The sequence below is a fragment of the Synchiropus splendidus genome, chromosome 15 (genome assembly GCF_027744825.2).
Source record: "Synchiropus splendidus isolate RoL2022-P1 chromosome 15, RoL_Sspl_1.0, whole genome shotgun sequence".
Taxonomy (NCBI): domain Eukaryota; kingdom Metazoa; phylum Chordata; class Actinopteri; order Syngnathiformes; family Callionymidae; genus Synchiropus; species Synchiropus splendidus.
The window spans coordinates 5,442,537-5,456,193 of NC_071348.1; the positions used below are offsets into that span (position 1 = coordinate 5,442,537).

Genomic DNA, 13,657 nt, shown 5'->3' on the forward strand with positions numbered 1-13,657 from the left:
AATACTCTGTCTTTTTCCCATTAACTTGCAATTTGACTAAAACCTGACTTTTGCAATTGTTTTAAACATAGAGTGCTGTATACGTACTGTTATATTTAGAATATTTGTAGTGTAATATACAATTTACAAAAGGTCCTCCTGAAAATTACCTTTACAATTTGATGCTTCTTTGATGTCTCAGACAGTAATGCACTTTTTTGTCGAGCCCTCGAAATGACGATTTCATTTTGAATTTTAAGTCAATTCATTTGACCGTTTGTGGCGTCGCGCTGTGTTGCTCGATACGATCACTAGGGGGCAATAGCCAACCAAACTGCGCATACGTGACGTCATCGCATTGTCATGTTGGCGGGACGTCTCACCATATTTGAAATAGTGGCGCAGCCATCCAGAGCAAAGAAGACGAGCACAACAGCCGGACTCACTGCGGTCTCTCGGGTCGGGGTAGTGGCTCAAGAGCAGATACAGGTTCGTAGGAACGTCCACGTACTGTTGCTAAGTCACTTTACTTTTAATTCTTCGATTTGTTTGTTGTTTTGTAAACCAACTAAGGTCGCGTAGCTTAGCCAAGTAGCATGCTAAACTCCCTAGCAAACAGCGTCCTACATGTCTCGCGAATACAACGTCAATAGATGCCTAAAGGTTTTCTTTTTTCGTCCCACTTCTACCGAAATATCTGGTCATTTAGTCAAACTATGCTCTCTACACAATGAGACCCGGTTGATAAGTTGAGAGTGAGTTTTCTGGACAAGTTTGTCTTCGGGTTTCTAACTGCGGCAGTTGAATGTTATATTTAACAGGGATGTCGTGGGACTTTTTAATACCCGTGTGTGTCGGAGATCTAGTCAAGACTGGAGGTACAAACCAGTATGTGGTGCAGGATGTGGTACCTCCGAAACACCTGGCCTCCTATCTGAGTAGTAAGTGCTTTTCTTCTGTTGGAGTTGTAAGAATATACTCTTCTTCTTGTCTCCAGGTTATTTTCGGCACAGCACACTTGGCTTGGAACTGAATTGTTTTCTCTATATCTTGCAGAATTCAAGGGAGCAGTAAGAAGCAAGGGGCCCTTGTGTGTCCTTGAACACTTTGACACTGGCTATAGCGTATTAAAGTGAGTTCCATCTGATGTGAAAATCACTCTGTGCGCTGATGGCCTGTTGATGAGGAGATGTGCATGTAAATGTTTTTGCATTTTTTTATTTTATTTTTTTTACTTTTTCCCCTCTGGATGACCAGTTTATATGATTTTCTTCCCATTTCAGGCAGAGCAACTCTGTAGATTTGAATGTCAAAGAGGACACTCTGGACTTGCTTGTTCAAGGTGAGACACTCTCTCCTTCTAACCAAGCAGAATAGATCATGATGAGTGCAACTTATGTAGCTTGTTTGGTTTCATAGTTGTCAGCAGCCTGGCGTCCACCCTGCCTTCACTCCTCAGCTCCACCACTGTCACAGCTGCAGAACGACAGGAACATCTAAATGTGGTTAAGATGAGTGTCTTCCTTCTCTGTAAGCTCACAGAGTGCCTGGAAAGTGACTCCTATCGGCAAAGTATAGTGACAACTACCAAGGTAATTAAATGCTAAAGAATCAAAAGCCCTTACAATTAGTGTGTTTAGTGCCCTTTGATGAAATCATGGCCGTTTTAAGACCCTGTCAGACGTAGAGAAGTGCACTCCTGTCACCTGATTGGTGGCTAATCTTGGTAGTGTTTTAGTTGTATTTCACTGCTGTAAGGGTCCACCTACAGAAACAATATTGCCTTCTACTTCAGCCTTTGCTTTAAGATATGGGCATGGGCAAGCAGAAGGAGTCGCACAGTGTGTGTGGGTGTGTTTTGCTGCGTGCATGTCTGTGTTGTCAGTTGGTAGGAGCATGTTTTCTCTACAAAGAGGGTTTGTCAGGTATGATTAACAATCTTTGGTAATCTGAGGGCATGTCTGTTCAATACATGGCGAACATATTCAACTCTTCCACACAAGTGGAACTGACCGTCTGTTCATGTATCATTCAGGGGGGTAAAAAAGGGAAGGCTGGAGAAGGCCCTGTGCAGTGGGAGTCAGAGAGAGAAACGGTGCTGCACGCACTTATTCAGCTTCTTCAGGTGGATATCCGCTCGCTCTGGAGTCTCTCTCTAGTGGAGGAGGAGTTCATCAGGTGAGCTGGTGCAGTGTGGTGTAAACAAACGCATGACTTCGATTTATACACTCGGCCCTGAATTCATGCTTTCAGCTTGAAAAAGGTGTGTTTCGTCCTAGTTGTGTGACCTGTTGCTGCTACAAGCTCCTTGAGAACCCGACCATTAGCCACGTGAAGAGCAAGCCCACGAGAGACTGTATAATCCACCTCCTCGGGGTGCTGATCAAAAAATATAATCATCTTCTTGGTGAGTCTCTAAATGTTCCCAAGATTGGTATTAAATGTGACCTTTTGTTTTCAATCGATCCGGCAGGTGCCACTGTAAAGGTGATCCAGATGCTCCAACACTTTGAGCAGCTGTCGTCTGTCTTCGCTCAGGCTGTGGCAGTGTGGTGCACAGAGTATGGCCTCAGGACCTTCATTGGAGAAGTTATAAGGTTGGCACAATAGTTGTCCGTTTATGTTGAGGATTCCTTTCCTGTGAACCAATGTACCATTTTGATTTTCGACTCTTCGTTCTGTCTCCCTTGCTCTAGGGAGATTGGTCAGAGGTCAAGTGAGGAGCTTGCCAGAGAAGGTTCCGGCGTCAAAGCTTTTGCTGCCTTCCTTTCTGAGCTTGCTACTCTTGTCCCTGACTTGATGATCCCCAACATCAGTGTGCTGATTACCCACCTGGAAGGAGAGGTACCGGATGTTTTTCCCTTCCTGGTGTCAACAGGGTTTCTAGAGGGTATTTGCATGGCATGAATTTGTGGACTCTTGACTAAGGCATGCTGGTTCTTTTTGTTGCACTTGAGGGTAAAAATGAAAACGGGTTTCATATGGACGAGTGAAAAAACTTTTTTTTTATTTTTCAACAAAAGGTTAGTTGAAGTTGCTAATTGTGCATTGATGAACAAGTCATTTGTTAATGGATGTTTGTAGAATTGTTTTCATATCTGTCAATTTAAATCCATTTTCAATGTCATTAGTTGTACCTTCTGCTCTTGTCTAAGTGCATACATGAGCTTGCTCTAGAATCATCCCTTCACGCTCATGACAGGGTAATTGTGTGGTTTGCGCTTCATTAAACCAACATGTTTGTGCTCCAGCTTGCAGTTCAGGACAAGAGGCCGGATGGATGAACTTTTGTACACATCTAGTTTTTGCCTCTCAAACTGATCACGGGCAGGTTCTTTAAAAGAATCAATGGTTTCATGTGTTGTGTTTTCCAGAGCCACACCATGCGTGTGGCAGTGTGTGAGGTGCTGGGTGAAATCCTCGTCAAGGTCTTGTGTGGCGACAGCTTGGATGAGTCTGGAAAGGCAGACAGAGACCGCTTCTTTGACACACTGCAAGAGCACTTGCATGACATTCACTCCCATGTCCGAGCCCGAGTGTTACATGTCTACACAAGAATTGTCAACAGCAATGTGAGTTCCCCCTACCAGAGTGCTTACGGTGTAAGAGGAGAGACTTGTCTTATCTCACGATATCTGTGTTTCAGGCTCTGCCTTTATGCAGGTACGGTGAGGTGATGGGACTGGCAGTTGGACGACTGATGGACAAGTCAATTAATGTGGTGAAGAGCGCCATCCTACTGCTGGCTGCCTTCATTGCACACAACCCTTACAGTTGCAAGGTAATTGACCGTGTGTGTGAACTTACCTGACTGAGGCACTGTTGACCGATTTGCACTCTCAGTTAAGCAGTGAAGACCTGAGGAAGCCTCTGGAGAAGGAATCGGCTAAACTGAAAGAGATGAAGGAGAAACTCGCTGAAAAAGTTCCAGGTATTCTTTTTTTCCGGTGAAACACTTTACCTGGCGCCCAATGATGATACCAAGGCGAATACGAGCTGACTGTGTCAGAGTTTGGGGTCTTCTTGCCTTTCGTGGGCAGGTAATCTTGGCAGTGTTGACTAGTGTTACGGCTCTGCTGTAAGGGCCTGCCAACAATGTACCGGCTTCTCCCATGTTAATCTTTACAAGTTATGAATGAGAAGTTCATGGGAACTTGCCAACAGTGTGAGTGTGTTGTGTGTGTGTTTGAGGCAAGAAGTTCCATCTGCTCTAAATACAGTCGGCAGTGAGTTCCATCTTTTTATTCTGAGGGTGCCTTTAGCATTTTCCTGTTGTTCAGGAATAGATGTTTAACCCACTCATTACAAGTAGCAACTACATTTCTTTAAAGGTGTTTTGGCTTGTGTTCCCTTCCAGTACCTGTGATAAAAGCATCCGAGCTGTGGGCCGCCATGAAGCCTGAGCTGCTGGTCACTGTCAGAGCTGAGCTCGAGCCGCCCAGTCAAGCAGAGGGGGAGGATGATGACGGTGAGGAGGCGGAGGAGAAGGAGGGAGAGGATGACAGGACAACTGCTGTGATGATCGCTCAGTATCTGCGTGTCAACAAATACAGGTCAGACTCATGTTAGTTTTAGGTTTAACGCCCAGTGATGACACCAAGGCAAATATGAGTTGACTGAGTGGAGGTTGGGGGTCATCTTGCCTATTCCTGGCAGGTAATCTTGGCAGTGTAGAGGAACATTATTGCTCTGCTGTAAGGGCCTGCCGACAGTCAGTCGGCTTGAGCTAAATTAGTCACTCTAAGAAATGAACAAGTGATTAATGGACTGGAGCCTACAGCGTGAATGTGTGTGATGATTGTGTGTGCGCGTGAGGGGCAAGGAGATCACCCAATTTCCTGTACAACTCAGTCAGCAGTGAGCTCCATCTTTGGTAATCTGAGGGCACAAATCCTCTTCAGCCATTCGTTCTGTCAACACAATGCCGATCTCACCACAAACGACCTCTTTTGTTCAATAGAAATGCAGTGCGTCTGTGTATTCAAGCCCAGCGCTGCTTCCCCGAGTCGGAGATGTTCGCTGCTCTGTCCTCTCTCACATGTGACACACTAATGGAAACGCTGGCTTTGATTTTCAAAGGTAAAACCATTTCCCAGATCCATTAATCAGAGTTGGAGCTCTCCACTGTTTCCTCAAGACTCTTTCTATTAACACTCCCTTCCATCTATACGGAACATAATACATCTATAGTCCCCTCTAATTCTTTAAAATGACTGCTGCCTGAAAAGATCTGGACTGTAGACTTGTTTCATTTAAAGTGCTATCGCTTGTTTCCAGAAACGACTCTTATTATAAGAGCTCCAAAGATGAATCAGACCTGCAGTCTACATTGAACAAGTATCCCTTCATCAATGCCACTGAAAGTCTTCATTTGGGTGCAACAGTGGCACTTTCTTGCTGTAAAAATCATCATGTCGTGGCCAATATTTTTACTTGAGCATGTGACATTGATTTTCAGGTTCTGATGAGGATCTTTCTGAGATCAGCCAAAATTTGCCACCTACTCCACAAAAAGGTGAGAGTGAGAAGGAAAAGGAGGATGGTGAGCTAAAGAAGCAAGAGATGTTGGTTCAATACCTGAAGGACACGCAGACATTTGCTTTGCAAGTGGAGAAGGCCATTTCTGTCATCAACACAATGCTTTACTGGAAGACTACTTCAGGTCAGTTCAGCAGTTTCCCTCTGTCCATGTATGTCAGGAAAACAGTGCATTCATGGTTTGTTTTCAGTGGTCCAGGAGGCGGTGCAGTTCTGTGTGACCGTGCGTGAGTTTAGTGTGGCCAACTCCGTCAGTGGAGTGCGGAAAATGCTGCCGCTGGTCTGGTCCACTGATGCTGCCATCAAAGATGCTGTTGTTCAGGCCTATAGACGCCTCTACCTGAACCCCCAGGGAGACACCACCAGGTGTGTTTCAAAATCCCAATGTTTTAATGGCAAACTTAAATCACTGGATTGACTCCCTCCTACAGGATGAAAGCACAGACTTTAGTGGACAATCTGTCTGAACTGATGGTGGACTCATCACTGGGAACCATTCAGTGCCTTGGGGAAATTGTGAGCTACTTAAATGCATCAAGACATTGGTGATTAAATAAAAAAAAATCTGACTGCGCAATCATGATTCTTCAGTTTCAGGAGTTCTTTGGCAGCGGCAGCAGTTTGGAGTCTGCAGTTGTCCAAGTTCTGTGGGAGCGCTTCACTGGCAAGAAAGAAGTCTCCCCTCTGTACAGGAGAGCTGCAGTGCTACTGCTGGGCATGGCTGCCAGGTGAGACCTGAAGACACAACCCAAAGTTAGACAGCGCTCAGTCTGTTTTGTGAAGAAAAAAAACCCCAATCATTCAGTCGCTTCCATTTGAGTTCCAATCATGTGATTCTATATGAAGTGCTGAGACCATTTCCACCATGAATTTAAGGAACCAGCTATTGATACTGTGCTGTGCTGAAACCCTGCAGATGGAGTTGGTGGTGGAGGAGGGGTGCAATTTCAAAAGCCATTTGAAAGTGTTGAATCTCTGACGCCAAGCGTGAAACATGATTCTTTGGGATTACTGTATTAATGCATTTGTCCAAGCCATTGTCTGTGAATAGAAGCCCCCCTTCTCAAGAAAAAGCTCCTGAATTTCAGCCCAGGCCCGTCTGCTTGGCATTCAGGCATCATCTCATTAGAGGGAACAGCAGCTGAGCCTCCACAGCATTCTGTAGAATCCAAAGTCACGACCGTCACCGGCTCTTTTCAAGTGCATCCCTCTAAATGTATTTTTCCATCCCCTGCGCATTTTCCTCTCAATCTACCTCAAACATGCCCTGCCGTGGGGCAAAGTGAGTAAGCGTAGTGCGAGGCTCTCTGCAGTCCGCCCACGCCAGCCGGCGGCTTTCATAACCGATTAGATCAAATGCAATTCCTCTGACTGGTCCAACTACACACAGTCAGGCGCACTGATCTGTGTTCTGTTGAAGGGCAGACATGTTTGTGGTTTCTGAATCACTTGTGTTTATTGGAATAATGAAATTCTTGTGTTTGAAAACTCAACAGGGCAGAAAGGGAGGTGGTCCTTAGTAATCTGGACACTCTGTGTTCTGTGGCGCTTGGAGAAAAAGTGACCGAAGACTTTTTACTGGCGAGGGACACCGTGATGACCATCTGCAGCATCACTGATCACGTCAGGGTGAGAAGATGCCACACAGCGCCACAAGATACAGTCTGCTCCTAGTGAATGTCTGTATTGCCCCTGACTTCATTTTCGTTTGTGTCAGCAATCTAAAGGGGCACCGTTCCGACTGCCACAGGAGCACCAGCTCTTCAGCTGCCTCTCACAGGCTGTATCTGAAGGTACAGCCACACGTTTGAGCTGCTTTTGTGGCTTGTTTTTTCCTAAATCCGTGAATCTTTTATTTGGGTTTTGTAATCATTTTGATTTTTTTTTCTTTCTGTATCAGTTTTTCAACATCTAAATCTGTTTGGTGATGTGTAGCCGTTTGTTGGTGAACTGAATGATGTGTTGGTCATTTCTAATGTGACTCAAACACGTTATCTTGCACTCAACATCTTTGATGAAAATGTCTTGTAAAACAACAACATATTTCCTCTTTGTTTCAAAAACCCGATCCACGCTGTGACTGGGAAGCGCAGTTCTTATTCTGCCTCCAACCTTTCCATTGCTTTGCTGACTTGCATGACCACTTCAGGTGTGGTGATGGAAGACCCGTACTGGCAGAGCTTCATGGAGCTGGCTGTGCGGCTCATCTACTTCCTGGCTGAATCTCCTGACCAGCTGTGCTCGCGGTTGCTCCAGCGCAGCGCTCGCCTCTTACTAAGTCAGATTGCTGATGGAGGTGAGATCAATAAGGACGAGGTCCAGGCACAGGACGGCTCTCAGGAGTCCAGTGATCAGGGGGAACAAGGTATGTACAGCACGGAGGTTTGATTCTCTTCTGCAGCGTCATCGGTGTGTGGCCCTAAGTGCATGTCTGTTTGTGTCCTCCAGTGAACTGTGTGTGTCTGGCCCAGCTGTTGGCGCTCTGTGGCTGCGTTGCTTTCTGGCAGGTGTCTCACCTGGAGCGCAGTGTGAGCACTGAGTTACGCAGGAGGCGAAGAGAAACTGAAGAGAGGGAGGAGAAGGAGAAGGTCCCTGCTGGCAAAACTAAGGTGTGTCACGTCAAGTCTGGGTGTGGAAGAGGATTTTCATTCTGATGTTTGGGGCATTTAAGTCGTTTTCTCAGGCAGACAGTTCTGTTTTCCGTCCGTCTCCTTTACCTGAGCAGCAGGCAGCAAATGAAAGCACCATGGAGGACGAACTGGGCTTGATTGGTGCGTCAGCCGATGATAATGAGGCGGAACTGATCAAAAACATCTGTGAGACAGAACTGCTGGCAGGTAAATCTAAAAAATAAAAACCCTAGCAATTCACTTTGCCTCCTGTTGAACTTTGAAGACTGACTTCACTTTCATGCAACTTTCTCTTCAGAGGAGAACCTGCTGAGTGCCTTCCTCCCCCTGCTGGTGAGAGTCTGCAGCTCCCCGGGTCGTTACTCCCACCCGCAGCTCACTACAGCTGCTTGCCTGGCGCTTTCGCAATATATGATGATAAGGTACAGCAATAGATCATTCGTTTGTCACTACAAGTTCTGAGTGATGTCGGTTGTCTTTGGTCCCCGCAGCCCTTCTGTCTGTGAGGAGAACATCCGCCTGCTCTTCACCGTTCTGGAGCGCTCCACTCTTCCTGTGGTCCGAGCCAATGCTATCATTGCTCTCGGGGACCTCACCGTGCGTTTCCCCAATATCCTGGAGCCCTGGACGCAGAATCTATACGCTCGGTAATGTCTCCATTTTAATGCAGTGATGAATGTGTGGCGGCCACGATCTGTCATGTTGACATCATGGCTGTTAAACAGGTGTGTGGATCCCACATGCTGCTGCTTAACATGACATGGGTTGAGTGACAAGGCTCTTCCTTTATTACAACATGGCCGTGATGTCTCCAGGTTCACTTGTGCAGAAAGAGGATTCAGTGATGAAGCCTCTGCTTCTGTCACCGTTGCGATGGGTCTCAACCAAAGTATGAGTTTCCTGCCAGAAGTCTTCCACTTTGGCTCAATAAATCAACAAAATGGTGTGTGCTTCTCAGAGAAGACAATCAAGGTTGTCCACAGCTTTGCTGCCACACAGGTAGTCATAATGTAACATCCACTTCTCCATCACCAGGCCTATTCTGAGCTGCCTGAGACAAAGCCGTGACCGGCTGTGACCAATGTTCCCTCTAACCCATCCTACCACGTCACATCAGAGCATTAAAAATAAGCGCTCATTGCGCTGTTCGACTGTGTGCATTACCGGCCGGCATTTTCATAACTCCTGCGGTGCAGCGGTGACGCTCAAGATCACCTTCTGCTGAGTGACCGCCCTACATACACAATGGACAGGACAGCCACTAGAATACCCAGCTATTTGATGTCCTGACTGACTTTTATGAGCTGATTTCTCTTAAAGTCGCCCGTGGTTGGTCAAAATGTGCGCATATACTGAGCCAATTGAGAGTGCAGTGGAGTGCTGCTTAGGAGAGGAACAAGAAAAAAAGGGTCTGCAGTGCAGGTTTCGTAGAGGTGACGAAATCAACAGTGTAGAATGTGAAAGAAGCGTATTCCTCGTTCGGTTTCGCCTGATCCACGCAGGCTCACCGTTCCATGAGCAGCCATCACAGAATATGGTGGCCTCAAGTGGACAAAAAAAGTGTCACCACAGATGGATTCATGAGCATATAGTATACAAGGCTTTTAATTCTACTTTAATTGTAAACACTATTATACGATTACCATTACAGTATATACTGCTACAGAGGTCACCACAGCTGACATCGACCGGTCACTTGCAGTGGTCCAAGGGACCGCTCAGTGTTGCTGCGAGTGTATTTGTTCGTGACTGGCGTCGCAGTAATTGTGGAATAATTGTGCTTTGTCCATCTTGTTTCGTTTGATGGAACCCCCCCGACATCTCATCACAAGTTACACTTCTCCAGCTTGTGCGCTCCAGCCGCCCTCGTCTCAGCCACTCAAGTGTCGCCGCTGTCACGACGCTCCACTGAGCCACTTGATGGGAAAAGTTCTCTCCGTCTTGTCTCTTCTCAAAGCAAGTTGGAGATGATCCTTGTTGGCAAACTCTGATTTCTGTGTTCTGACCTCGGCAGTTGCCATGGGAACGGTCAGCTCTCGCTCCAGGATCGGGGTGGATCCTTTGACATCCTGTAGAACAACTTAATTGCTGCCGCGCTGCTGATGGTGATTGTGTTGTAATTACACAGCACAGTCGGACGCACACAGAAACGGCTTCAGGTGAAGCCTGTTGCGCCGCGTCACAATTCTGAAAAACGGCAACGGAACCTTCGGTTTCTTGTGACAGAGCTGCCATTTGGGCCTCTTTCATGGCGACTCCTAGTGTTTGCCACCTGATAAGCTCCCAAAGTGCGACCCACGCGACGCCACCTCCGCTCCTCTCCCTCCTGCAGCCTCCTGATAAGAGCATTAAGAATTAATTACCTTGTTTTAAGGCCTTTGTGAGGCATGGAGACGAAGCAACTCATCCTCTGCCAGAATTCCGTGGCCTGTGTGAGGAGCTGCTAATGAGTTTCTTTTCTTTTGCAATTTCCGGTCCAAACAACTTTGTGAGGAAGCTCCTCCACGGTGGCTTCAGGATGCTTGTTGTTCTGGATGACACAGGTGTTGGCTCGTGTCAAGCCTGCGTGCAGGGCTTGGTTTACAGGACAGCTGTATGGAATGCTGCCATGACATGGGAGTGGGAAGTCTGTCAGGGGAGAAGGTGTTGGCTGGAGATGATTGTGGTCAGAGGTCCCGGAGTCATCCGCCCCCCCCCCCCTCAGAAGTGTCAGGGCTTCCTCCTCCTCCCCGCAGGCTCAGCGACAAAGTGCCATCGGTGCGGCAGACGGCTGTGACAGTTTTGACTCAGTTGGTGCTCAAAGATGTCCTCAAGGTCAAAGGTCAAGTCAGCGAGGTGGCCGTTCTCCTAATTGACCCAGAGGCCCACATCGCCAGCCTGGCCCTTAACTTCTTCAACGAGCTGGCCACCAAGGTAGCGCCGGCGTCGGGGCGGGGGCTGTGGCTAATGAGGCCTCTGTCTTGACTCTGACCGTGTCGTCCACCAGGACAACGCCGTCTACAACCTGCTGCCGGACATCATCAGCCGGCTGTCGGACCCAGAGAGGGGGATGAGCTGCGAGGACTTCAACACCATCATGAAGTGAGTTCCTGCTCCAGGGTGACCTTTCCATGACGTGACGCTGCTCATTACTGCCACCTGCTGATGAAGCCCTGCTCCGTTTCAGGCAGCTGTTCTCCTACATCACCAAAGAGAGGCAAACGGAGTCTCTGGTGGAGAAGCTCTGCCAGCGCTTCAGGACAGCCAAGTGAGCTCCTCTCTTTTGTTGTGGACAGAGGGCGAGCCGCATGTCGGCGTGAGGCGTGGGCGGATAATTGCCGGCTCTGTGCCTCATGCTCGGCTGCACCTGCCACTCGCAGTGCTGCTGGGCGGTGACTCACCGGCCCATGGCTTTCCCTCAGCGCTAAGTCAATTTGGACCCCAGGCGCTTGAGGGAAATCAGATTTGGCCCCAAGTCGTATTCATGAGCTGCTTGTTGGACGTTGTCTTGACGGCATGGTTTGACCGCCCCTCTCCTCCCCCCCAGGACGGAGCGGCAGTGGTGCGACCTGGCCGTGGCCCTGTCCTTGCTCTCCATGTGTGAGCGGGGTTTCAAGCGGCTGCAGGAGTGCTGGGAGTGCTACAGCGACAAGCTGACCGAGCCTGGCGTCTACCAGCCGCTCCTCTCCATCACCGCCAAGCTGCGCCGCGGCGCCAAAGCCCAGTTCAAGGTGCCGCTCTTTTTCACATACCATTAGACCGGGAGCGCTCCCTCTGACCCAGGCTCCGCCCCTCAGGCTCAGGTAGACGACTTTGAGAAGCGGCTGACCGCCGTGCACACGCGTGGTCTGGAGAATGTGGAAAGTCCCGAGATGGAGGAAGAGAACCAAGCAGGGGGCCCCAGCGAGAAGACCACAGCACACACACCAGCGCCCTCTAGGGGCCGCGGCAGGACCAAGAGAGGTGCTGCGTTTAGAAGCAGCTGTGAGCGGCCAGTGGCACTCAACACAAGCTTGTGCTTCCAGGTCAGTCCAAGTCTTCAGTTTCCACTCAGGACAGCAATTATGTCACGCCTCAAAGGACCCGCAAGTCTAAGAAGCCCATGGTGACCTTCAGCAGCGACGAGGAGGATGAAGAAGGTGGGTGCTGTTGTCCTTCACAGCATTTGAAGCTTTTATTGTCTTGAGTTCAGCTGTTGTGTCGCACCGGTTCAGTTCAAATGGAAGTTCCAGTCTCCCAGCTGCAGACTCAATCAATAGATCTGATCAGTAATCTCATGTTGAGCGAGGGATCAGGGTCCTTCGACTCCCACACGACTCAGTTCAGCGCCTCTAACCTGCCTGGTCTTCCCCCCACCCTCCTCCTCAGATGCTGTCATGATCGAGAGCGAGACGCCCAAAGTCATGTCGCCCATTGGCCGCACCACCCGCCGCGCTCGCCTGAGGAACTGAGTCCTGCTGTCTCTGTTGCTGAAGCGCTTTTATTCCTTTTACCTGTTTTAGAGTTTTCAAAGCAGCTTTTATTCCCACTCTGGTGTTTCAAACACTCAGATGTTTCTAATAAATGTTTAGCTTAGTCCCAACTCTCGTCTCACTTCCAGCCAATTCATTTACACGAGCAAGTCACTCTGAGAGCAGCTCGCTCCGACGGATGCTGACACCTGCGGAGTTCGCCTTCTCTTCTGTGGCCTCCGCTCTCAGGAATCGATCTCTTCTGTCCTCCTCCTCCGGCTCTCCACTGCCCACTTTCTCTCCTCACTGCCGACATCACCCCTCTCCTCCTCCCCCTCGCCACACACTAATCTCCCTGTTCCTCCTCCCACTCTGTCCTCTCCGAAAAGATGAGAGGGACGCAGGCGCCGCGCCTGTGGATGATTGATATGTTATGTAAATGCGCTCAGCACTTACTGGGAGTCAAAAGAAAGTTGAGGCGGGAAGATGCCTCCATTCAGACCACCATCTTTAAGAGCCGCGTGAAGTGAAGAAACTCAAGTCAAGTCGTCCTCCATTCCAACCAGATGTGTTGCTGTTTGAGACCAAATCTGAGGTCAAAGGTGGTGAAGCTGCTGTCTGTGAGGAACAGCAGGGAGGCAGGTCAGACACAGACCAGAGGCTGATGCTCCCTTCTCCCTCACTCTGTTGTCAAGCCCCTCACTCCGGATCTGGACCCCAGCAACCTCCAACTTTATTCTTATTTAGTCCCTTTGCTGCACCTAGTCTGGGTCTATCGCCTCTCCCTTGTCCCATCTCGACTCTCAAAAGTGGACTGTCACGTTGGAAGATTCAGTAGCACTTGTTCGTCTCTACAGAAACAGAAGCTGTCAGAGCTGCTGTGTCGGATTGCGCCGGTTCTGCTTGGTGCTGAATGAGTCCGCGGGGGTGCAGGGAGCAGATGGTGCTGACAGACTGTAACTTACAAGACCAAGCTGGGGGGGGCTCGGCGGTGCAGGCTGAGAAAGACCACTGGGACCACAGACACAAGTCCACTGTTGGAGTTTGACCTTATAAACCTGGACCTGGTCTGGACGTCAA

General features: G+C 48.7%; 1 protein-coding gene and 3 non-coding genes across 4 annotated transcripts; all 4 read left to right on the top strand.

Moving 5' to 3' along the window:
• Nucleotides 1-268: 268 nt before the first annotated feature.
• On the top strand, nucleotides 269-13,571 carry ncapd2 (non-SMC condensin I complex, subunit D2). Its single transcript, XM_053844057.1, has 32 exons — nucleotides 269-468; nucleotides 801-920; nucleotides 1,036-1,111; nucleotides 1,263-1,321; nucleotides 1,399-1,571; nucleotides 2,015-2,157; nucleotides 2,259-2,386; nucleotides 2,453-2,576; nucleotides 2,676-2,823; nucleotides 3,354-3,551; nucleotides 3,626-3,760; nucleotides 3,823-3,910; nucleotides 4,337-4,532; nucleotides 4,940-5,058; nucleotides 5,438-5,641; nucleotides 5,709-5,883; nucleotides 5,949-6,033; nucleotides 6,109-6,245; nucleotides 7,014-7,146; nucleotides 7,235-7,310; nucleotides 7,667-7,882; nucleotides 7,966-8,126; nucleotides 8,243-8,354; nucleotides 8,446-8,569; nucleotides 8,639-8,794; nucleotides 10,883-11,060; nucleotides 11,134-11,228; nucleotides 11,314-11,394; nucleotides 11,674-11,857; nucleotides 11,924-12,089; nucleotides 12,152-12,265; nucleotides 12,495-13,571. Exons 2-32 carry the CDS (start codon nucleotides 803-805, stop codon nucleotides 12,575-12,577), a joined length of 4,185 nt encoding a protein of 1,394 aa, XP_053700032.1. The 5' UTR covers nucleotides 269-468; nucleotides 801-802; the 3' UTR covers nucleotides 12,578-13,571.
• Nucleotides 1,621-1,937, top strand: LOC128746863 (small nucleolar RNA U85). Its single transcript, XR_008412605.1, has one exon. It is a non-coding gene; the product is annotated as a small nucleolar RNA U85 (small nucleolar RNA).
• On the top strand, nucleotides 3,946-4,234 carry LOC128746865 (small nucleolar RNA U85). Its single transcript, XR_008412607.1, has one exon. It is a non-coding gene; the product is annotated as a small nucleolar RNA U85 (small nucleolar RNA).
• Nucleotides 4,562-4,866, top strand: LOC128746864 (small nucleolar RNA U85). The gene has a single exon (XR_008412606.1). It is a non-coding gene; the product is annotated as a small nucleolar RNA U85 (small nucleolar RNA).
• Nucleotides 13,572-13,657: the final 86 nt, after the last annotated feature.